Genomic DNA, 24,175 nt, shown 5'->3' on the forward strand with positions numbered 1-24,175 from the left:
TCTTCTGCTTGTCTTCTAAGGGGCAATTCTGCCCTCCGCTAGGGGAGGGGTGAATGTTTCCTGTTTTTCACTATGGTAAACAAGGGTTCCTGGGTGTTCCCTGCACAACTACAGTTCCCCCATGGACTCCCAGTGACCGCCCTCCTGTGGGCGGTGGGCGGTGGGCGGTGGGCGGCGGGCAGTGTTGGTCCTGGCACAGGCACCCTCCTCCCGCAGATCAGCCAGCTGAACGCGCTCATCACCCTTCTTATTGGAAACCTGAGCCCTGGCGACAGGATGAAGATCATGACCATCTGCACCATCGACGTGCACGCTCGGGACGTGGTGGCCAAGATGATCACTGCCAAGGCATCACGCCTCTGTCCCCAGGGGGTGGAGGGGTGGGCCGGTTACTCCAAGGACCCTCGCCCCCGGCCATCTCCTCTTCCTAGGGGCGGTGCCTATGCTTGCCCCCCCCCACCAAACCCCCCAGGCAAGCCGCCCACAGCAGTTGGATGGGGAGGGGGAGTGCCAGAAGTTGCCGCGAAGTTGGATGTAGGTGCTGGGGGAGGGACCCCAGGGCCCAACCTGGAGCCAAGACACTCTCGACGTGCTCCTGCAGGTGGAGAGCTCGCAGGCCTTCACGTGGCAGTCACAGCTGCGGCACCGCTGGGACGAGGAGAAGAAACATTGCTTCGCCAACATCTGTGACGCCCAGATCCAGTATTCCTATGAGTATCTGGGCAACACGCCGAGGCTGGTCATCACGCCGCTCACGGACAGGTGAGGGCCAGCAGCAGCTTGATGCCCTGTCCCCAACCCCCCCCCCCCCCCACACACACATGCACACACCCTTCCTTTGGTGATTCTCCTCAATGCTTCCATTGGCCACTGCTGAGGCTGGAAGAACCGGCATGGAGTGAGGTGGCCCTGCCCTCAGCCCTGTAACCAGTGAAGAGCCCAGCTCTGGCCTGTGTGTCCTTGGCCTGGCACTAGCTGTGTGGCCCTTGTGGGAGTTACTTCGCCCCTCGGAGACCTGTGAAGTGGAAACAGTGCTTCATGAATCCTTGTGGGCTGCTTAAGGACAGACTGACCCAATGTGCCCACGATACCGCGTGGCCCAAGAAGCCGCCTGCGCCATGCTAGAGCACACGGCCATTGTCAGGACAGGCATTAATGCAAAGGGCCCCTTTCCAAACCCACAGGAGGGTCATGCCCTAGGAGAGGACTTGTCCCTCGGCCACAGCTCACGTCCTTCCTGCCTTCTCCCTTACCTGCCCCTGGGGTGCAGCCAGCATGCGCAGGCCAAGGTCCCCGGGCCACAGTAACCGGCCGCGCTCTGCAGGTGCTACATCACGCTCACCCAGTCCCTCCACCTGATCATGGGCGGAGCCCCTGCAGGCCCTGCTGGTACCGGCAAAACCGAGACAACCAAAGACCTGGGCAGAGCCCTGGGCACCATGGTGTATGTCTTCAACTGCTCCGAGCAAATGGACTATAAGGTACGCAGCAGAGCCTGCAGGTCCCCACTGAGAACCCAGCAAGAGCTCTGGGTCCTGGGAGGCCCTCCAACATGCTCTGACTGAGTGGGTGCTGCAAACAGACCCTCGCCAGTGGGTGGGGGGGGCGGCGCTAGGGGCACGGAGGACCTTGTCAGTGTTCCTTCTTATCTAAGTCAGGGGTTCCAGCCCCACATGTTCTGGCCTTGCCCGTGGAAGGACCCTTCTCCCGATCTCAAGATTGCCCCAGCAAAGACCACAGGCAGCAGTGGGCACGTCCTTTGTGTGTGGTGTGGGATGTTGGGCAAAAGCAGTCAGGTGGGCAGGGAGTCCTGGTTCCATCCATCATAGAAAAACGACCAGACCACGTCAGCTCTCACAGGGCCAGAGGGACCAGAGAGATCCTAGAGGTCCTGGTCATAACAACCTCTCAAGGAGGGAGAAGGGGGAACCTGGTGGTTGGGGTCAAGACTCTGGGCCTGCAGGGGGCTCTCTCCCACAGTCTGGGCTCCGCATCCCGAGACTGAGAACTGAGGCCGTGGTCCCTGCTAACTAACAAGGTCAACCCTTCCTCACCAGCCTCATGGGTTCTAGAAAGGAAGTCTCGAGACAGATACCCCTAGAAGGGAGTTACCATGTGCCCTGGAGCCCATGGCGCATTGACTATCCATCCCTCTGAGGCCACAGTGTCTCACATTATCTAGGGAAAGGTCCCCAGGAGTTTGCAGCCCCACTTGGCCCTTGAAGGAGGCCTTTCCTTTGTGTAGAATATGAAGGGCAAAGCCGGGCATGGTTGCAAAGCCGGGCGTGGTGGCACACGCCTTTAATCCCAGCACTCTGGAGGCAGAAGTGGAAGGATCGCTGTGAGTTTGAGGCCATAGTGAATTCCAGGTCAGCCTGGGCTAGAGCGAGACCCTACCTTATAAAACAAAGAAAAGAGCGCTGCTGGGGCATGAGCCCGTGCCCTCTTGCCAGCCTTCTGGAGCCCCACAGGCAGCCTGAGCTCCAGAAGGCTCCCAGCAGGCTGCCTGCCCCCAGCCTTCCCTCCCGGCACACGCCTCCCATGCTGCCTTTCTAGTCGTGCGGAAACATCTACAAGGGCCTGGCCCAGACCGGAGCCTGGGGCTGCTTCGATGAGTTTAATCGGATCTCCGTGGAAGTCCTGTCTGTGATCGCTGTGCAGGTAGGGCTCTGGCGGCGCTGGGACAAGGCGGAGGGGGAGGGACCGAGGGCTTTGCCCACCGAAGGGTCGTCAGCTCTCTTGGCATCTCAGAGGCCGGAGAGATCCCCCACCTGTCTAACCCCAACAGACACACACTGGGCAGTGGTGTGACACCAAAATCCCATGAGACCCCCACCCAGGGCTCTGCAGACTTCCAGGCAGCTGACACACAGAAGTGGAAACAGTAAGAGTCAGATATGGTGGCAGCGACACTGAAAAGGAATATGGGCTGGAGAGATGGCTTAGCGGTTAAGGCGCTCGCCTGAGAAGCCTAAGGACTCAGGTTTGATTCCCCAGGACCCATGTAAACCAGATGCATAACGTAGCACATATGTCTGCAGTTCATTTGCAGTGGCTTTAGAGGCTCTGGCACACTCATTCTCTCTATCTGCTTCACTCTCTCAAATATATGTGTGTGTGTATATATATATATATGTATATGTATGTATGTATGAAAATGAAGCCAAATGTAGTGGTGCACACTTTTAATCCCAGGACTTGGGAGGTTGAGGTAAGAAGATCACTTTGAGTTCGAGGCCAGCCTGAAACTACAGAGCAAGACCCTACTTCAAAAAAAAAAAAACAAAAAGATAGATAAAGAGAGAGAGAATGACAACAAATCTAATGTTAGGTATATTAATTGGTTTTATTTGTAATTCTTAAATTGGGCAGGAGAGTAAACTAGAAATGTTCCAGAATGTTCTCCTACCCTATGAGCAGGTTGTATTTATAAACAGTGGAAAGGAAGTGACTTCAGAAACCCGAAGTGGGGTGGCTACAGCTGGTACCTGTCTTCTTTGAACACTAAGTGATTGGTTGTCTGTGGTTAGCTGAGAGCCCGCTACTTGTTACAAGAACAGATTAGGGCTACAGCAATGGCTTAGTAGTTAAGACGCTTGCCTGCAAAACCTAAGGACCCAGGTTCTACTCCCCAGTATCCACATAAGCTAGATGCACAAGGTGGCACGTGCATCTGGAACTCGCTCACAGTGGCTAGAGACCCTGGCGTGCTATTCTCTCTCTGTCTGTCTCTCTCTCGGTGCCAAATATATATTTAAAGGAATAGGTTGTAGTGTGTTTCCTCATCAAGTTAGGATACAGTTCACCATGTATGTATGGAGAGAGAAACTTAAACCAAACTTAAAATACACATGTAAACAGCGTTAGACCAAACAAATGAATTTAAAAGAGGAAAAGAATGAAGGAATTTGGTATTGGGAGCAGCAGAGTGGGGCACTGAAGGGTACACAGGAGTTTCTCAGTTAGACAAGAGAACTGAAAGAAAATAACAGGAAAAGCGGGAAAGAAAGAAAACAGAAAATGTGGCTATGTAGTTTGGAACTCTTCAGCAAAGCACAGGACAGCCCTGGGTAGTCCGAGGCAAGGCTGGTACAGGTCCTCAGACGGGAAAGGTGGCCCAGGGCCAGCGTTCAGCTGTTGAGAGGGCCTACAAACCCTACCACCCGTGCTGGGATGGCATGGCTGTACTGTACACAGAAGTCCTGGCGATCCTGGTGCCTGTTAGGCTGAAGACCCGCTGCGGGGTCTCTATGCGCAGTCCTGAGTCAACTTTGAGATTCTGTTACTGGAGTCCTGAGCCTCAGACCCAACTTTGGGGATCCCATCAAATCAGAGCCAACACTGGCCCCCAAATCCAAACAGAAGAAACAATGGTGGGAAGTAGGGTAGGACTTTCAAACATGCAGTGACACCAGGAAGACAAAGGTCCTGTGTCCTCGTCCTCAGTCAGAGTTGGGGGTGGGTTGGGAGGGCTGGGGAGCTGCTAGTAAGAACTCCAGATCACACAGGGAAGGGGTGGGGGAGGGGGGGCTTTTCCCTCTGGTCCATCAGACGTGGTCCTGGAATCAAAGGGGACCACAGAAGAGAATGGCTCCAAGAGCAAGTGGGGTGAGGACCGCGGTGCCCAGCCCACACCCTGCTGTCGGCTACCCAGAGGGCACTACAGGCCCCAGTGAGAAGTCAGCGCCCTTCAGCAAAACTAGCCTCTGGGGCTGGAGAGATGGCTTAGCAGTAAAGCACTTGCCTATGAAGCCTAAGGACCCCGGTTTGAGGCGTGATTCCCCAGGACCCACGTTAGCCAGATGCACAAGGGGGGGCATGCGTCCGGAGTTCATTTGCAATGGCTGGAGGCCCTGGCACGCCCATTCTCTCCCTCGCTCTCTCTCCTCCCCCTCTTTCTCTCTCTGTCTGTTGTTCTCAAAATAAAATAATGAAAACAAAAAGCTAGTCAGGAAAAAAAAAAAGTAGCTTCTATGGGCTGGAGAGATGGCTTAGCGGTTAAGCGCTTGTCTGTGAAGCCTAAGGACCCCGGTTCGAGGCTCGGTTCCCCAGGTCCCACGTTAGCCAGATGCACAAGGGGGCGCACGCGTCTGGAGTTCGTTTGCAGAGGTTGGAAGCCCTGGCACGCCCATTCTCTCTCTCCCTCTATCTGTCTTTCTCTCTGTGTCTGTCGCTCTCAAATAAATAAATTTTTTTAAAAAAGAAAAGTAGCTTCTAAGTCTTGTTGGACTTACAGAAGGAAACGCACGTGAGGATGTGGAGGGCAGGGGCACTGCCCACCCCCGGCACAGAAGAGACATGAGAAGACATGGTGAAGCTAGCCTGGGCTGCTTAGGACCCAGAGCCCAAAGGGATCCCATCCCTAGTCTGAGAAAGTGGCAGGGACCAAGGTTTTCAGGCAGGCTGGAGGGACGTGCAGGCAGTAGGCTGTCTTCCACCCCTCCCACCACACTAATTTTGCCTGGTCCCGGGGCTGGTGTCCAGTAAGATGGAAGACAGGCGGCCAGTTCCTGGGCCAGGGTCCTGGCCTTCCCGCCAGCCCCCAGCACGACCAAGCTCTTGCCCTATACCAAAGCCAGGGAGCATTCCCCGAGAACTTGGCTATGGAGCCTGCCTGGAGCCCTGGGTGTGGGGGACGCAAACAGGAGTAAGACAAGGAGCAGAATGCCAGGAGGGTCTTGGTGCTAGGGGAAGTGTCCCTGGCCCCTGGCCCCTGCCCCAGCCTGTGGGTGTGAGCCATGAGCGCTGAAGACTGGACTCTCGCAACTGGCAGAAAGTGGTCCTTCTGCTGAGAGGTTTCAACCATGTGCCTTGGACGCCCTCTAGTGGTGATTAGGGGATTTGCATCCACTTTCTGCGCCGTTCTGCAAAAACCCAAATACAGACCTCATCCCTGAGGTTCTAGGGTTAGAGACTCTTGGACATAGACATAGATACTAACAGTTATCTTGACATGTGCCTTCCAGAGAAAGGACAGAAGACAGGCAAGGGCATTTTCTCTCTCTCTCTTTCTAATAAAATAAATAATAAATTTAAAAAATGGGCTAGAGAGATGGCTTAGTGCTTAAGGCACTTGCCTGAGAAGCCAAAGGATCCAGATTTGATTTTCCAGGTCCCACGTGAGCCAGATGCACATAGTGATGCATGTTTCCATACATCTGGAGTTCATTTGCAGTGGCTAGAGGCCCTGGTGCGTGCCCCCCCTCCTCTCTTTCTCTCTCTCTCTCTCTCTCTCTTTTTCTCTGTTTCAAATAAATAAATAAATAAATTTGCCAGGCGTGGTGGCACACGCCTTTAATCCCAGCACTCGGGAGGCAGAGGTAGAAGGATCACCATAAGTTCAAGGCCACCCTGAGACTCCATAGTGAATTCCAGGTCAGCCTGGGCTAGAGTGAGACCCTACCTCAAAAAACCAAAAACAAGCAAACAAATAAATAAATAAATTGAATACAGGCATACAGGCAAGGGTAAGTGGTCATAGGACTCTGCTGAGACACTTGAGGAAGTCGCACACGCTGTAACACCTACAAATGACAGAATGACAGAGATGGAGGACAGACTGGCGCTGACAGGAGCTAGGGGCAGTGACAATACGAAGTTCATTGCCAATTCACAGCCACGTGCTGTAGCCTAAGTGACAGTCATGTTAGTGTCTGTACCGATCGTCTAGGTAAAATGTGTTCAAGATGCAATCCGGGCCAAGAAGAAGAGCTTCAGCTTCCTGGGGGAGATGATACGGCTCATCCCCACCGTGGGCATCTTCATCACCATGAACCCTGGGTACGCTGGGCGCACGGAGCTGCCTGAGAACCTGAAAGCTCTATTCAGGTAAAGGCAGGGTGACCCAGCGGCGCCCTGTGGCTGAGAAGAGAGTGGAAGAGTGGGGGCCAGCAGGGGAAGGAGGAGAAGCCATCCTGGACGGGTTCCCAAGAGGAAGAGAAGGGGTAGCAGGCAGGCAGGCCTTTCTTCAAAAGCTCTGGGGCAACCCTGAGGAGGAAGGGTCCCCAGCTGAGAGCCACCTGCTGGCAGGTACCAGGACTCCCATAGGAGAGTCAGTCAGAGACAGGGTCTTCAGGCTCATGGCGGGGTTGGGGGGAGGAACAATGAGGGAAGGGCTGAAACCCAGGTGGGGATGAGAACCCAGGGAGAGAGAGCAGGGCTTGGGGAAGACCACCGCAGATCTCTTACTTCACAGGCCCTGCGCCATGGTTGTCCCCGACTTTGAGCTCATCTGTGAGATCATGTTGGTGGCCGAGGGCTTCCTGGACGCCCGCCTGTTGGCCCGGAAGTTCATCACTCTCTACACCCTGTGCAAAGAGCTGCTCTCCAAACAGGTGTGCTCCTGAGTCCTGGGGCCCGTGGGGAGGTGAGGGGGACACGTGGCCCGGTCTAGGACAGGTCCACCTCTCTGTCTCTGCCCCTTCCTGACCCTAGAGCTGACCCAGGCCTGGCAGCAGCAGCTAGCCATGATGGGAAGGTGCTTTCATGTCTGTACCCGCCCTGCAGGATCACTATGACTGGGGCTTGCGGGCCATCAAGTCTGTGCTGGTGGTAGCTGGCTCCCTGAAGAGAGGGGACCCCACCCGGGCAGAGGACCAGGTGCTCATGAGGGCACTAAGAGACTTCAACATCCCCAAGATTGTGACCGATGACCTGCCAGTGTTCATGGGCTTAATTGGGGACCTCTTCCCGGCCCTGGACGTTCCTCGGAAACGAGACTTGAATTTTGAGAAGGTAATCGGTTTCCCCGTGTCCACTTGCCCCACTGCTGTGAGAACTCTGGGGCCACAACCCGGCCCGTGCCCTTCCCAGCACAGGCTCAGGGCGGGGGCAGGGAGGTCACACGAGGAGCCGGGGGGGGGGGGGGGGGGGCCCTGGGCAGGAATATCGTCGGGCAGCACCCGTGGCAGAATTTGTGACCCACAGCCTAGGCGGCGCTTAATATACCGCCTCTCCCGGTGTGAGGGAAGCCAAGACCGGCCCCGCTCCCCCACGTGAAAGCCAGTCCTGACCATGCGCCCCAACCTCGCCCATGCCCCCCGCCCCAGATCATCAAGCAGAGCATCGTGGAGCTCAAGCTGCAGGCTGAGGACAGCTTCGTGCTGAAGGTGGTGCAGCTGGAGGAGCTGCTGCAAGTGCGCCACTCGGTGTTTGTCATTGGGAACGCAGGCAGCGGCAAGTCCCAGGCAAGTCACTTGTCATCTACCCGGGAACCAAGCCTAGCAGGGGACGGCAGAGGTGAAGGGTGCCCTCCGCCTCCTGCCCCCACCCTGGGCACTCCAGCCCCATGCCTGTGCCCGTGAAGCATCATGGGCCAGCAGAGGGAACCGCTCTGGCTGGTCCCCTGAGGAGGGTGTCTTTTTCCTGTCCCACGCTAGTGCGCCACCTGCCTCCCTGGTAACATCAACACCTGTAGTGCTTCTAAGTGTTCAGCTGAGCGCGCAGGCTACAAGTCACCTCCAAAGCTAGTCCCAGGGGAACCTGGCAGCAAGTTCCTGCTTAAAAGGCAGAAACTGGGCCGGAGAGATGGCTTAGCCGTTGAGGCACTTGCCTGCAAAGCCTGAGGACCCATGTTCGACTCTCCAGATCCCACATAAGCCAGACACACAAAGTGACGCAAAGGAGCAAGGTCTCCCATGCCCACTAGGTGGCGCACATGTCTAGAGTTTGATTGCTGTGGTTGGAGGTCCTGGCACGCCAATTCTCTCATAAAAAAAAAAACTTACACAAAGAAAAACAAAAGGCAGAAACTATATGTACTTGATTTTTCTAAATGTGTGTGTGTGTGTGAGAGAGAGAGAGATCTGCAAGTGCCTTAAACCCCATTTCTCTGGATGGAGAAACATAGGTGATTTTCTTTCCTGGCTGATTGTCAGTGAGCAGACATTGCTTGTTTCTGAGCAAGAAGCGCATATGGTTTTCTGGTCCTGCCATGGTTTCAGGCATATTCTGGGATATGTGAGCTGAATGATTGCCTTCCCATCACCCAGCATTCACGGTGTGGAGACACAGACTCACCGGCGCCCAGCAAGGCAGAGCCGGCCCAGAGAAGGAACACTGCTCTCCTTAGCGCTGCCCGGTCAGGCAGTGCACAGCCGTGCGGCATGTACGCAGGGCTAAGACCCTGAGTCACGTGAGTGACCTCTGCCCTTTCCAGGTGCTCAAGTCCCTCAACAAGACCTATCAGAACCTGAAGAGGAAGCCAGTGGCCGTGGACCTGGACCCCAAGGCTGTCACCTGTGATGAGCTATTCGGCATCATCAACCCGGCCACCAGGGAGTGGAAAGACGGTAATGGGGTTGGGAATGGGTGCCATCCACACAGACACTGTGTTCAGTGCGGTGACGTTTTCTGAGACTCTGCTGTACACCTGGACAATCCCCCCAACAGGACGGTGGCAGTCTCCTGAGAGGACAGTGACAGTCTTCCTAGGGATGATGACAGTCTCATGAGAGGATGGTGACAGTCTCCCAAGGAATGGTGACAGTCTCCCAAGGGATGGTGACAGTCTTCCAAGGGATGGTGACAGTCTCATGAGAGGATGGTGACAGTCTCATGAGAGGATGGTGACAGTCTCATGAGAGGATGGTGACAGTCTCATGAGAGGATGGTGACAGTCTTTCAAGGAATGGTGACAGTCTCATGAGAGGATGGTGACAGTCTCCCAAGGGATGGTGACAATCTCCTGAGAGGACGATGACAGTCTCCTGAGTGGACAGTGACAGGCTCACAGTCTCATGGGTGGTGTGGCAGCTGTTGCAGGAACAGACCGACGTGGTCAGGGCTGGGCATGGGTGTTCACAGCGCAGGCATGGAGGAGGAGGGAGACTAAGGCTCTGTAGACCTGGCGGAGAGCCCCTGAGGCAGACAGGCTGCCTAGGCCTACTGATGTGGGACCAGGAGCTCCTCCCAGGAACGTGGCTCCATCAAGTCTGTGTTAGGAAAGAACTTGGGACAGTGGCCTGGAGAAAGGAGAGCTGAGGTGTGGTCCCCTGCTTAGCACTTCCTGGCTGGGGGCTGGAGGAGGCTCTGCTCCCCATGGGAGACAATACTTCCCCTCTTCCTCCCCACCTCCCTTCTCCCCATGGCTACCCCACCCACTCACAGGGCACAAAAGGCACATTTATTCCCCCATGGGTACATTACTGCTCCCTCGTGGGAACACTCGCTCTGTGGGGTGATGGGGCTTTCATCATCCTAGGCTTTGAACCCAAGCCCTCTGTCTGCTCCCTCCCATGGAGAATTCTTAGCAAGCTTCAGTGGGTGAATGAATGAGTGAATGGACAGAGTGCCAGCCAGGAAGTGATGTTCTTACGTGGGGTTGTGGAGCCAAGCCGAGCAGAAGCCTCTGGAAGAGAAAAGGGTTCAATGGCGGGGAGCGGTGGAAGGTCAGAGGCGGGTAAGGGAGGGGTCTAGGGTGGGAATGGTGAAGGAGGGAGACCACTGGCTCTTAGGGCAAGAGGAAGGGAGGGAAATGGGCCAGTCTTCCACGTGAGGGCCTCTGTGGTCCCGCTGAAGCAGGGGCCAGGCTACCTCTGAAAGAGTGAGAGCAATAGTAGGGCCAGGGCCGGCCAGGGCAGAGACAAGTCCCCAGAGTGCCTGGCGCCCCCCTAGGCCCCTCCGAGCCAGCTGCCTGTGTCACCAGCACGCCTCCCACAGGTCTGTTCTCTACCATCATGAGGGACCTTGCCAACATCACGCACGATGGCCCCAAGTGGATCGTCCTGGACGGGGACATAGACCCCATGTGGATCGAGTCCCTCAACACGGTCATGGATGACAACAAGGTCTGTCAACAAGGCTCCTGACTTCTGAGCTGACGCTCAGCACCACCACCATGGTGGGGGTAGGGGTGGCGATGCCAGTGCTTCTGGGCAACTTACCGTCTTACTGTACACACAGTGCCAGGAGCTGGCTCATCAGGAGCAGACACAGAAAGCCAAGAATGATGGGCATAACATCCATGACCATTATCCACATGGGACACGGGTCTGTGTGAGCCTCTGCCTACCAAGGTTTCAGCCACGGCATGGGCTAGAGTGAAGCCCGAGGCTCACCCTCTAACTTACTCTTGGCACAGAATAGAAATGACAAGGGCGGTGGGGGGGCGCTGGAGAGCTGGCTCAGCAGCTAAGGCACTTGGCTGCAAAGCCTAAGAACCTGGGTTCGATTCCCCAGGACTCACGTAAAGGCAGATGCACAAAGAGGTGCATGCATCTGAAGTTCATTTGCAGTGGCTAGAGGACCTGGTGCATCCATTCTCTCTGCATGGCTCTCTTCTCTCTATCCCTCTCTATTGGCAAATAAACAAAACATTTTTTAAAAAGAATAGAAATGCCAGGCATGGTGGAGCACACCTTTAGTCCCAGTACTCGGGAGGCAGAGGTAGGAGGATTGCCGTGAGTTCAAGGCCACCCTGACACTACATAGTGAATTCCAGGCTGGCCTGGGCTAGCGTGAGACCCTACCTTGAAAAAAAAAAAAAAAAAAAAAAAAAAAAAAAAAGAAAGAAGAAGAAAAGAATAGAAATGACAAGGTTTGGAGAGGTAGAAATTATCTCCAGAATAGTCTAGAAGCAACTTAAAAAGTGATTCTCTAATATACTACCAATCTGCCAGGCAGGACGCGTCCACTGGTGTAATTACGGCATGACTCTTCTAGGGGTAGTCTCATCTTCCTGGGGAGATTAGGGTCTTTCCCCACAGGAGGAGATTCTTGTCTGGTACTGTAAACAAGAAGGGAAGGAACAAAAGGGAAGGAATTATTCTCCCCAGCTCTTGGAGGCTGAGGCAGAAGGATCATGAATTCAAGATCAGCCTGGATTGCATGAGACTTCGTCTCAAAAAATAGCAGTTGGAGGAGGCGCTTCTCCATAGAGCAGAAAACAGACCAGAATTTACAGGAAGAGGAAGTTTAAAAAATTTTTTTGTTTATTTGTGTGTGTGTGTGTGTGTGTGTGTGTGTGTGTGTGTCAGGGGCGTGTAAGGTGTGGGCATGCCACAGGGCCTATTGCTACTGCAAACAAGCACCAGACACTTGTGGGTGGTTTGGGAATTGACTCCAGGCCGGCAAGCTTTGCAAACAAGTGCCTTTAACAACTAAGCCGTCTCCCCTGTCCTATGGAAGGCTTTGAAAAACAAATGTAACCCCATTGCATGGTGTCCTGTCTCGCTTAGAGCCACCCATGCCATCCCAGGGCCACGTGGGTGTGGGTGGAGTTTGAAGCAGGGAGGGCTGACAGACACAGGTTCCAAGCCACCCTATAAGGTGGCTTCTCAATCTGAAAAGCTACTAGGAGGTAGGAACTGCCACTACCGACTAACTTGCTGCCTCTTCCCCTAGGTTCTCACACTGGCCAGCAATGAGCGAATCCCCTTGAACCGCACCATGAGGCTGGTGTTTGAGATCAGTCACCTGAGGACGGCCACCCCAGCCACAGTCTCCAGAGCCGGCATACTCTACATCAACCCCGCTGATCTAGGATGGAACCCGTGAGTAGGGTGCAGGCTGCCCCAACCCAAACTGTGGCCGAGCGAGAGGTTGATGGGCTGTGTCAGAGTGAGGCACGCAGGCATGCATCTGTCTAGCCGAGTCGTGAATACCACGTGCTGTCTCGCCTCAATCATGGTCAGGAAGGGACGAGATGTGTAAGTGATATAAACTCACCGTGATGCCATGGCACCACAGCTGGTGAAACAGATATTGGCACAAAGACCTGGTTGCTCAGGTGCATGGAAGAGGAGGGGCCCAGCCGATATGGCGAGGGCATCCTCCCAGTGGGCCACCACCCAGGGGCCCTTCTCACAGGACGGGAGCTGGGTCAGCATTGCAGATCAGCACTGGCACGAACAGGGAGGCTCTCGGGAATGGTGAGGGGCAAAGGCGGAGGGTCTCTGTGATGTGAGAGAGGAGTCCACCGTGCCATGGACATGAGTGGATCCTGGAGATGGGAGAGGAAGGCATGGACTTATAGATAGATTGAGGTCTAGAGGTGTGAGAGGTCTGATGTTGATTCTGGAGTCATGTCTCTTCTGCTTGGACACATGATTAATATCTGTCAGAGCGGTGGAAATTCAGGAGACACAGAAATGGCAGCTTAGAGCCATACCCTACATTAGCAGGAGTAGAAAGCCAGCTTGTGTTCCAGGAGCCAAAAGCTCAGAAGGAGCACTTGGCTAGAGGGTCTGTTCTCTTGTTCATAAGGCCATGCATCTATCCATGTACCCATCCATTCATCTATCTATCCGCTTACACACACATCCATTCTTCTATCTACTTACCCACCAGCCTATCTATCCATCCATCCACCCGTCCATTCATCTATCCAGTTATCCATCCACCTTTCCATCCAGCCATTCATCCACTCATCACCCCGCATGTCCATCTGTCCATGCACCCCTTCTATTCATCCACCCTCCTACCCATCCACTCATCTACCCAAGCACCCGTCCATCCACCTACTCAGATAACCCATCCACTTACCCAGCCATCCACATATACATACACCCACCCACCCAAGCGTCCATCGATCTGACTGGCCTGTTCTACACACCTGCTGGGACACCCCATGCTGGGAAAGTGGAATTCTCATGAAAAATATAGAGCATGATAACGAGTGAATTTTCTGGGCAAAACCCACACTACGTTGATGAAGAAGAGGGTCTACAACAGATTCCCAGAAGCAACAGCAGAAGGGACATGGGGTGGTGGGTGATGGGAAGCAGAGTCCTAGGAGGAGAAACTTTAGAGGGCAGGAGGTTGACAGGATCACATTTGAAAGACAGGAATGTTCAGGGAAGAAGTCTGCCTGGACTTGGCAGCCAGGCACCTGAGTCAGTAATGACTCAGGAGAGATCTGCAGTACGTTGGGGCAGAAGCAGGCTGTTGAGGTGCCCTTGAAACTGAAGCTCTCTGGAAAGAGTCCTGCCACCAAGTGCTGGCAGCAGAAGAAATGGCAACAAAAGAGAGGCGATGGTTATTGAAGTGAGACCACTATGCTTGGGCCCGGGAAATGGGCCCAGGGTGGCCAGGCACAGACCCACAGATAGATGGAGAGAAGGAAGTTTATGATTGAGATGCCTTGCTCTCTCTGCATCGGGAAGAGAGGTGTCCACTGGAAAGGAGGTGGCAAGAGGCCAGGGCTCCCCAGGGCCCTGAGCAGAATGGTGTTGCCCAGTAGCACCTGCCAACTTTTTTTTTTTTTTTTTTTTTTTTGAGGTAGGATCTTGCTTTAGGCCAGGCTGACCTGAAATTCCACTGTGTAGTCTCAGGCTGGCCTTGACCTCCTAACTCTACCTTCCGAGTGCTGGGATTAAAGGCGTGTGCCACCACATCTGGCTGTCTACCGACTTTCATGAAGTCCTGGCACGGCAGTAGAGAAGGGCTACAAGCTGGGGGGTTGCTAGTGGCAGTCTAGTGCCTCACAGAGCAGAGACCACGAGCCCATGGTGTCGGAAAGGAGGGGCTGTCCCCTGGAGGCCATGGATTAGTCCTGCCTCTGCCAGCTCCTGGTGGCTCCCAAACACCCTTGGCTTGTAAGCACATCACTGAGCTCTGCCCCTGGCTCCACACAGCCCTCTCCCCAGTGGGCCTCCTTGTCCCTCCTCGTTTTACAAGAACACCAGGTTTGAGTTGAGTTCAGGACCCACAATCATCCAGGATAACCTCGCCTCGAGCCCCTTGACTTGCTTATACCTACAGGGGCTCCTCCTCTGTGAGGTCACACTATGAGTTTCTGGAGGAATGTGTCTTTGGTTGGGAACACCATTCGGTCCCCTACAGCAACTTGAGTTTTCAAGGCGAGAACAAGACAGGGCACAGGAACTGAAATGACACCTAGGCGGGAGCTGCTGGGATGTGGAGTGAACAGATGACGGAGTCACGGGGCACACCGGGGACCAGGAGACCACAGTTCATAGGCCACACAAGGCGACAGGAGGTGACAGGGTCTTGGGCATCCAGGAACATAGCCTTGGGAGCAGAGAGGAGCCAGAGGTAAACTTGGTGCAGATAGAGGTGGGAACTGGATACTTCTAGAATGATCTGGAAGAAGCCGGAGCAGGGCCCCGGAGAAGCAGCTGACTACAGGGAAGCAGGTACTCCAGCCAGGAGCCAAGCTACCCCCAGGGATGCCACCGATGGCATGACCCTGCAGCTTCTGAGAAGGAACCAGAGCTGCCTGGTCCTGGTGGAAAAGTGGACCTGTAGCTCAGGTGGAAGCCAGCTCAGCGTGTGTGTGCGTGGGCAGGCACTGGGCAGTGCCCACCAAGGTGATGAGGCACCCTCAGTCCAAGAAGTGGATCAGGAGCCTGAGTCCCCGAGTTCACATCGGCCTCTCCTACTAAGGGCCACGTGCGTGTGAAGTTCAGCCCCGAACGAAATCCCACGTTTGGCTCCTAGGCATAGGTGGTGTGAAGGCGGTTCTGCCATGCTGCTGAGCTGGCACTGCCAGCCCGAGGCCCAGCTCCCCGTGCTGTGCTCGTAGCAGGGCAGGAGGAAGGCATGGGCTTCCTGGCTGTGGGCAACAGCCTTGCCGTGTTTGGTAATGTGAGCTTCCTGCTTACGTCTTGGGTATCCTGGAAATGACGCACACCCCGAGCTCACTGACCCTCGAGGGAGCCCAGCAGGATTTATGCTTTTAGCAGACGCTCCTCTGGCAACTCCCTTCTGTGAGCTTGAAAAAGAGCAGCCTGCGTAGTCCTCCGGAACGAGGGTGACGTAAACATGTCCCCAGCTTAGGGCTTTTGAGTGACTTGCCTCGGGCCACAGCTGGCTGTGGTCCACCATGCAAACCCGGGCAGCTGCCGCAGCGTCCCGTCCCTCACCACCGCGTGGGGTTGTGAACATATGGCCCAGATGAATCCCCAAGGGTCGCCCAGTGTGCTGACTTGGATCCGCCGCCATTGAACACATGCACCTGAGGCTCGCAGAAGCCAAATCTCTGTCTATCTACATATGTGTGTATATGCGTACGTATACACACGTGTGTGCACACACATGACACATGCAGGTCACTAAGTGGGTACTTCAGGCTCTGCTGGATACAGATGTCCAAAGGATGTCATGAGGGATTTCTGCTCCTCTCCTCTCTTGTCCTCCTCCTCCTCCTCACATCCCTTCTCTTACTCCCCCCCCAGCCCGCATATTCGCTTCCGTTGCTGGGGGAGGGGCAGTTGCTCCCCAGGTGGCTCCCATAACGGCTCCCAATCATTCCAAGCTTGTAGCACCCACATAGCTGCCAATCCAGGGAAAGAGCATAGACCCCACTTGACCCAGCATCCTCATCAGACCCTCTCAGGGACTCCAGCTGGCCTCAACAGTGCCCTTGTGCCACCTGGGAGAGGCGAGAGTGCCCACCGTGGCAAGAGCCGCCAGGGGGACTCAAAGCGGGCCCATCTCCCCAGGGTGGTGAGCAGCTGGATCGAGAGGCGCAAGGTGCAGTCCGAGAAGGCTAACCTGATCATCCTCTTCGACAAGTACCTGCCCACGTGCCTGGACAAGCTGCGCGTGGGCTTCAAGAGGATCACGCCGGTTCCCGAGATCACTGTCATCCAGACCGTCCTGAACCTGCTGGAGTGTTTACTCACGGAGAGGAACACGCCGCCCGACTCCCCCAAGGAGCTGTACGAGCTCTATTTCGTGTTCGCCTGCTTCTGGGCTTTTGGTGGCGCCATGTTCCAGGACCAGGTAACGGGCGCCCCAGGGACTGGCCACCGGGATGAAGCCTCCCTGCCTCTGTCTTAGCTGGGCCCTTCCCTGGGTGCTTTGATTTCTTAACAGCTCATCGATTATCGAGTCGAATTCAGCAAATGGTGGGTCAACGAGTTTAAAACCATCAAGTTGCCCTCACAGGGGACAATTTTTGACTACTTCATCGACCCTGACACAAAGAAGTTCCTGCCGTGGACAGATAAAGTGCCCGCCTTTGAACTGGATCCTGATGTCCCGCTGCAGGTAACCTTCCCCAAAGAGGTGGCCGGGAGCAGGGCGCAGCATCCTACCCCAGTGACGCTGCAGGGGATTGGTCCAGCCACGAGCGCTCCTCAATGGTGGGGCACTCGGTGATGCTGGGGATTTAGAAAACTGCGGAGCCCGGCGAGCCAAGCAAGGCACAGCCAGGTCTTTGTCCAAGAGACATGCCCCCTGCCCACCCACCCCCCACTGCAGGCCTCTCTGGTTCACACCACGGAAACCATGCGCATTCGATACTTTATGGACCTGCTCATGGAGAAATCGTGGCCGGTGATGCTGGTGGGGAACGCAGGCACGGGCAAGTCAGTGCTGATGGGGGACAAGCTGGACAGCCTGAGCACTGACGAATACCTGGTGCAGGCTGTGCCCTTCAACTTCTACACGACCTCAGCCATGCTGCAGGGTAAGGCCGGCCGGGCATACCCTGGGCACTCCCTCCTGATGGTTACCCACCTCGATTCCCTGTCATCTCCCTCCCCCCCGAACACACACACACTCTGCAGACCTGGGGACTCCTGGGCCACTAGGCTTTCCCCCATAGGGACACATGGGCAGTAGTGAGTGTTCTCAGAGAGGTGCTGAGGTGGTGGGCATTGAAGGCCTGCAGAAGCAGCTGGCCCCATCTGTCACCAATCCAGGATGGCACCAAGCCTGACTCAAGCGAGGCTCCTGCTGCCCTTGCCTCTGACTGTCCTATCACTCCGGAGACTGTGCAGAGCAAAGAGTGCCCACAGTGGACCCCTGCTGCCACAATGCTCCTCGAGGGCCTCTCCCTGGGCAGGAGCATCCATGAACTTGGAAGGCTCTGAGCTCCTTTCTTCAAAGAGCTAGCAGGGCTCCCCCCCCCCCACACCACCACCACATCTAATAGGCACCTCCCTACTCAGAATGCACAGGTGGTAATAGGCTTTCTCCCCTCCCCCTGCAGGAGTGCTGGAGAAACCTCTGGAAAAGAAGTCGGGGAGGAATTACGGGCCACCCGGCACCAAGAAGCTGATCTACTTCATCGACGACATGAACATGCCTGAGGTGGACAAGTACGGGACGGTGGCCCCGCACACCCTCATCCGCCAGCACATGGACCACGGGCACTGGTGAGGGAACAGAGGAGAGGACCACAGGTCACCCTGCTTAGGGGTAGGGCAAAGGGGGCAGTAGGCCAGATAGGAGCTGGCAGTGAAACCACACGGCTGTGGGGCAGGGCCAGGCAGTAGAGAAGTTGTCAAGGGTTCATTTGCTACTCCACAAACATGTCAGAAGCTAAAACGAAGACCCAAAAAAGGGGGACAAAAATCACATAGGTCCCCTCTCAGTGAGGTGCATGCCTATTGAAAGAGGTCAAGATTTACACTTACATAGGGAAAGGAGAGCTCTGAAGGAAAACCTTCAGTCCATCACAGGGGGGGTAATATCACAGAGAGGCTGGCACAGAGGGACATGTCACAGGAGGACTTCACAGGGGAACCATCACAGAAGGACTATCACAGAGGTTCCATCACAGAGGGTCCATCACAGAAGGACCATCACAGAGGAACCATCACAGAGGGTCCATCACAGAGGGCCATTACAGAGGAACCATCACAAAGGGACCATCACAGAGGGACCATTACAGAGAAGCCATCATAGAGAAGCCATCACAGAGAAGCCATCACAGAGGGTCCATCAGAGAGGGACCATCACAGATGGATCATCACAGAGGGACCATCACAAAGGGTCTATCACAGAGGAACCATCGCAGAGGGACCATCACAGAAGGACCATCACAAAGGGTCTATCACAGAAGGACCGTCATAAAGGGACCATCACAGAGGGTGTATCACAAAGGGACCATCACAGAGGAACCATCAAAAAGGGACCATCTCAGAGGAGTTCTGATGAGTCACAGATGCCCCTTGCTGGAGGGTATCAGGACTGGCATTGAGGCCTCTGAAGATAAGCACCCTGGACTGAGGGAAGGCCATGGGCAAAAGCCCTGTGGCAGGAGAGAGAGTCTCACAAGGAGAAATCAAAGGCAAGAAGGAGAGAGTGTAGCTAGATACAGTGGAGGCTTGTCCCAAAGGTAGGAGGAAGGCCAGGGTGACATACCTAGTTTTACAGTTTGGAAAGATCAGAACATTCTTATCATTTTGCCTCTTAAAATCAGCAAGTGACTATCCCTTGTATTGCACCCCCCCCCCACTCATGGCAAGCCTCTCCACTGGGAGTGCTGAGGCCAAAAGAACCCCAGAAACCAGTCAGTGGATTCCTAATTCCCACCATGACTGCCAAGGCATGGAGGAGCATTGAGTCAGAATGCCTGCTTTCGTCACGGTCCTAACAAGCAGTTCTGCTGCATTCCAATGTCCAGAAACCTCCAAAAGGCTTCCAACTCCCACAGTCCGCCCTTCCCCATGCAGTGGCCCTGATGAATGATGCTCAGGATGGAGGATCCTAGGACACAGGAGCCTGGGATGCCAAGAGGGTATGATCAGGAGACAGAGGACTCCATGGGGAAGAGGGGAGCAGATCCTGGCCCCAGGTAGCTATTACATGCAGGAGGCCTTGAGGGGACCCACACAAGAGAGGACAGCAAGGAAGCGATGGAGCATCCCAATTCTGCTCCCTGCAAGTGGCTATCCTATGATCAGACTAGCCCCACACCTCTCCCCGGCACCCCATCAAGCCCTCTCCCACCCCCATAGCTTCATGAGGTGAGATACTCCAGTAACACTTGCTAAGACCTTGGCGCTCTGAGCCCTAAAGAGGCCTCCAAGTTGTTAGCCTCCAGCCACAGCTGGGCCCACACTTGCCCTTGGGTTTGCCATGAAAACTCTTCTGGAGAGGTAGAATGGCCAGATTTGGCTTTCAAAGAGAGAGAGAGAGATTGCTTAGTGGTTAAGGCACTTGCCTACGAAGCCTAAGGACCCATGTTCTACTCTCCAGATCTCACGTTAGCCAGACTCACAAAAGTGAGGCAAGTGCAAAGGTCGCACATGCCCACTTAGGTGGCGCAAACGTCTGACATTGTATTGCAGTGGCTGAGGCCCTGGCGTGCCATTTCTCTCTCTCTCTCAAAAAAAGGGGGGAAAAAAACCCCTGTAGATAAGGTACAATTGGCCAGCGCTAGCAGAGGCGGAGGGACTGTTGTGCATGTTAGGAAATGTTAAGGAAAGGTTCTTATCTGAGAAGGCTCAGCACAGAACTGCATCTTACCTACATGATTTGACCACCACCCGAGTGTAGGCCTCCAGGCCAGGGGGTTAGTTGTGAAGTTGAAGTTCACTCACCTGTCTCTCCTCATGCCTGTGTGGTGAGGTTTCTTATGTAGCCACATACAGAGAACTGGCGGTGAGGGGCTCCTCCAAGCCTGTGGCTCAGTGTTCACACTGGTCTCCCTGGCGCAGGTATGACAGGCAGAGGCTGACATTAAAGGACGTCCACAACTGTCAGTATGTGGCGTGCATGAACCCCACATCTGGCTCCTTCACCATTGACCCCAGACTACAGGTGAGCAGCCAGACTTGCCCCTGCCAGTTGCCCCAGTCCGAGGCCAGATTTGTCAGATGTAGATAAGGCCCTGGTTTGGGGTGTTAGGGTTGAGGTCAGGCGTTTCCAAAGAACTCTCCAGCTTTTCAGTGTGGGGGTGATTGACAGGGGCAGAAAAGCAAGAGGCCAGCCAGACTTCCTCATGACCCCAGAGAATGTTAGACTCACCAAGTGAAAATGCAGACAGGACAGGAATGGTGGCGCAGGCCCGTAATTCCAGCTCTCAGAACATAGCAAACCCAGGAGGGTAATGAGTTCAAGGCCAGCATAGGCTATACCACAACGTTCGATCTCTAAACACCAAGGATTGGGGGTGTGGCTCAGAAGCAGAACACTGGCCAAGCATGCCCAGTGCCGTTCTGATCTCTGCTATCACAAAAGCAAAGAAAACAGACACCCAGATAAACCTGAACTTCTGTTTGCCATAAGTGTCATAGTAAGACCACAAATACTTTTTTAAGCATATATCCCATATAATATTTGAGACAGATTTATACTACAAAAATACGTCCATGGGGTAACTTAAGCTCAGATTCAGCAGCACAACATGAATCACATCCACAACTGGCCCAGGTAGATCTCCGATACAAATTATCAAAGCCACGGAGACCTGGACTTCCTACCCAGACCTGGTCCCCGAGCCAGCTGTGCCTGGGAGCAGGTAGCATCCAGGTCTGCTCCACACTGCCTGGATATTTAATGCGACTCTCCATGCAGTGCTCTACCCGTATAGCCAGGCGTGGTGGCACACACCTTTAATCCCAGCATTTGGGAGGCAGAGGTAGGAGGATCACTGTGAGTTCAAGGCCACCATGAAGCTACATAGTGAATTCCAGGTTAGCTTAAGCTAGAGTGAGACCCTACTTCAAAAAAAACCTGTGTGTGTGTGTGTGTGTGTGTGTGTGTGTATATATATATATATATATATCCCCAGACAATAGGGACAGAGTTCTGCTCTCCCTATTCCAAGAGGGTGGCTTCAGCCACCACCTGGTCCCCAAGAGCTGCCTGACAGACACCTGTGGTTGTCTGGGCAGCGCCACTTCTGTGTGTTCGCCGTGAGCTTCCCCGGCCAAGAGGCCCTCACGACCATCTACAACACGATCCTGTCGCAGCACCTGTCCTACCGCTCGGTGCCCATGGTGGTTCAGAGGCTGAGCAACCAGCTGGTGGCCTCAGCCCTGGGTAAGCAGCCCAGCCTCCTCCTCCTGCCTGTCGGTAAAATTTACCACTTTGTGGGGTGACAGTTCTTCCTATTTTCCCCTGGTAAATACTTTATTTGTACTTTGGAATCGATATTTTTAAATGGTGCTGTGTTTCAGCTGGAGATATGTGCGATCTGATTGCTTCAGGGGGCGGGGCGGGGGAGGTGGAGGGAGGCAGACTCAGCGCACACTGGGTGATTTACAACAGCCGCAAACGCCCGACCCGGTTTCCTAGTTAAATTGTCACCACTTCATAGTCCATTTGCTTCAGAAACTTTACGTTGTGCACTTCCTGAGGCCATTAAGAGTCCATAAGAATCGATGTGCCTTTTTCCAATAACAGCCTTGCATCAGAAAATCGCAGCAACGTTCCTTCCCACGGCCATTAAGTTTCATTACATCTTCAACCTCAGGGACCTCTCCAATATTTTCCAGGTACCGCTCCAGAACTTTATGTCATGCTGCCTATGGCCAAGTCCCTGGTCCGTGGGTACCTTCTCCTCTGCCATGCTCAGAGAGAAAGCAAAGTGAATGTGGACTGACAGTGATGTGACGATGGTGATGACTAACGGTGGTGGTGGTCGTCATGATGATGGTGGTGATGGTGGAGGTGGTGATGGGAGGAGGAGGAGGGTGGTGGTGGTGGTGGTAGGGGTGATGGTAGTGATGGTGGTGATGGTGGTGGTGATAGTGATGGTGATGGTGATGGTGATGGTGGTGGAGGTGGTGGTGGTGGTGGTGGTGATGGTGGTGGTGGTGGTGGTGGAGGTGGTGATGGGAGGAGGAGGAGGGTGGTGGTGGTGGTGGTGGTGGAGGTGGTGATGGGAGGAGGAGGAGGGTGGTGGTGGTGGTGGTGGTGGAGGTGGTGATGGGAGGAGGCGGGTGGTGGTGGTGGTGGTGGTGGTGGTGATGGTGGTGGTGGTGATGGTGGTGGAGGTGATGGTGGTGGTGGTGATGGTGGTGGTGGTGATGGTGGTGGAGGTGGTGATGGGAGGAGGAGGAGGGTGGTGGTGATGATGGTGGAGGTGGTGATGGGAGGAGGAGGAGGGTGGTGGTGGAGGTGGTGGTGGAGGTGGTGATGGGAGGAGGAGGAGGGTGGTGGTGGTGGTGGTGGTGGAGGTGGTGATGGGAGGAGGAGGTGATGGTGGTGGTGGTGGTGGTGGAGGTGGTGATGGGAGGAGGCGGGTGGTGGTGGTGATGGTGGTGGTGGTGATGGTGGTGGTGGTGATGGTGGTGGAGGTGATGGTGGTGGTGGTGATGGTGGTGGTGGTGATGGTGGTGGAGGTGGTGATGGGAGGAGGAGGAGGGTGGTGGTGATGGTGGTGGAGGTGGTGATGGGAGGAGGAGGAGGGTGGTGGTGGAGGTGGTGGTGGTGGTTGTGGTGGTGATGGTGGTGATGGTGGTGGTGGTGATGGTGGTGGTGGTGGTGGGAGGAGGAGGAGGTTATGGTGGTGACAACTATGATCAACTAAGTGATATGATAGTGAGGATGAGGATGATGATGAGTGTGATGGTGATGTGTGTGATGACAGCAGTCATATTTCCAGTCATGTAATGATCGCTTAATCTGAGTGGGACCACATCTACTCCCAGTTCCTCTTCCAAACATCACATAAAGTCAGCACTCATATCCCCGTTACAGATGGGAGATCTGAAGCTCAGGAGGCGTCATTGTGCCTGTCCCCTCTTATGTGCAGTGTCAGCTCAGATGCCATATCTAACAGGCCTCCTGACACCCCCCAGTGCCCCATGTCTTGTGTCTGTGGCATTCATGAGGCCACACGTCATGATGTGGCTTTTCCCTGTCAGGTTCTCCTGGTCACATTTCCCCATCAGAGCACACACTCCACTCGCTGTGGTCTGTGATGCCCAGAGGTGCCTGGGGAGCAGCAGCTCCTCTCACCAGCACTGCTGAGGCTGCCTGGACTTACAAGACTGGCTGGACTTGGCAGTACTTGTCGCAGCACCCTCTGTTTGGTGGCCTTTGGCAATCTAGTCCTCCAACATCAGCCTCTCTATCCCTTCCCTTCTGCACTGTGCTCCCCATTTGAGGATGAAAGCCCTAACTCTGACCTGGATCCTCTTTGTGTCTCTTGGGACACAGACATATCCTCTGGCCTCTGAACTATCCATGCCCTCAATAGTAAGTGGCTTCCCTGGCCCTGAGTAGAGTTGTGCCAACAGTTTAACAAGTCATTCTCTTATTTTATTTTATTTCAGAGAGAGAGGGGAGAGAGAGAGACAATGGGCATGCCAGGGCCTGCAGCCACTGTAAACAAACTCCAGATGCATGCACCACCTTGTGTATCTGGCTTACGTGGGTCCTGGGGAATCGAACCTGGGTCCTTTGACTTGGCAGGCAAATGCCTTAACCACTGAGCCATCTCTCCAGCCCTAACAAGTCATTCTCTAGAGAAGGAACCACTTCCACGTTCTGTCCATGTACGATGCTTGACTTGCCCACACAGCACAGC

The 24,175-nt window shown here is 54.6% G+C and overlaps 1 protein-coding gene across 1 annotated transcript in view; it reads left to right on the plus strand.

Moving 5' to 3' along the window:
* The window catches only part of Dnah17 (dynein axonemal heavy chain 17), a 133,233-nt gene that overhangs the window by 50,730 nt on the left and 58,328 nt on the right, over positions 1–24,175 (plus strand). Inside the window, exons 33-50 of the mRNA XM_004655235.2 lie at positions 217–348; positions 602–762; positions 1,325–1,481; positions 2,557–2,661; positions 6,671–6,828; positions 7,196–7,334; positions 7,507–7,734; positions 8,049–8,186; positions 9,158–9,290; positions 10,660–10,787; positions 12,343–12,491; positions 16,404–16,686; positions 16,780–16,953; positions 17,167–17,374; positions 17,900–18,065; positions 20,355–20,457; positions 21,534–21,681; positions 22,045–22,136. Of these exons, the coding sequence (XP_004655292.2) occupies positions 217–348; positions 602–762; positions 1,325–1,481; positions 2,557–2,661; positions 6,671–6,828; positions 7,196–7,334; positions 7,507–7,734; positions 8,049–8,186; positions 9,158–9,290; positions 10,660–10,787; positions 12,343–12,491; positions 16,404–16,686; positions 16,780–16,953; positions 17,167–17,374; positions 17,900–18,065; positions 20,355–20,457; positions 21,534–21,681; positions 22,045–22,136 (2,802 nt within the window). The remainder of the gene's footprint in view (positions 1–216; positions 349–601; positions 763–1,324; positions 1,482–2,556; positions 2,662–6,670; positions 6,829–7,195; positions 7,335–7,506; positions 7,735–8,048; positions 8,187–9,157; positions 9,291–10,659; positions 10,788–12,342; positions 12,492–16,403; positions 16,687–16,779; positions 16,954–17,166; positions 17,375–17,899; positions 18,066–20,354; positions 20,458–21,533; positions 21,682–22,044; positions 22,137–24,175) is intronic.

The sequence above is a fragment of the Jaculus jaculus genome, chromosome 9, assembly GCF_020740685.1.
Source record: "Jaculus jaculus isolate mJacJac1 chromosome 9, mJacJac1.mat.Y.cur, whole genome shotgun sequence".
Classification (NCBI taxonomy): domain Eukaryota; kingdom Metazoa; phylum Chordata; class Mammalia; order Rodentia; family Dipodidae; genus Jaculus; species Jaculus jaculus.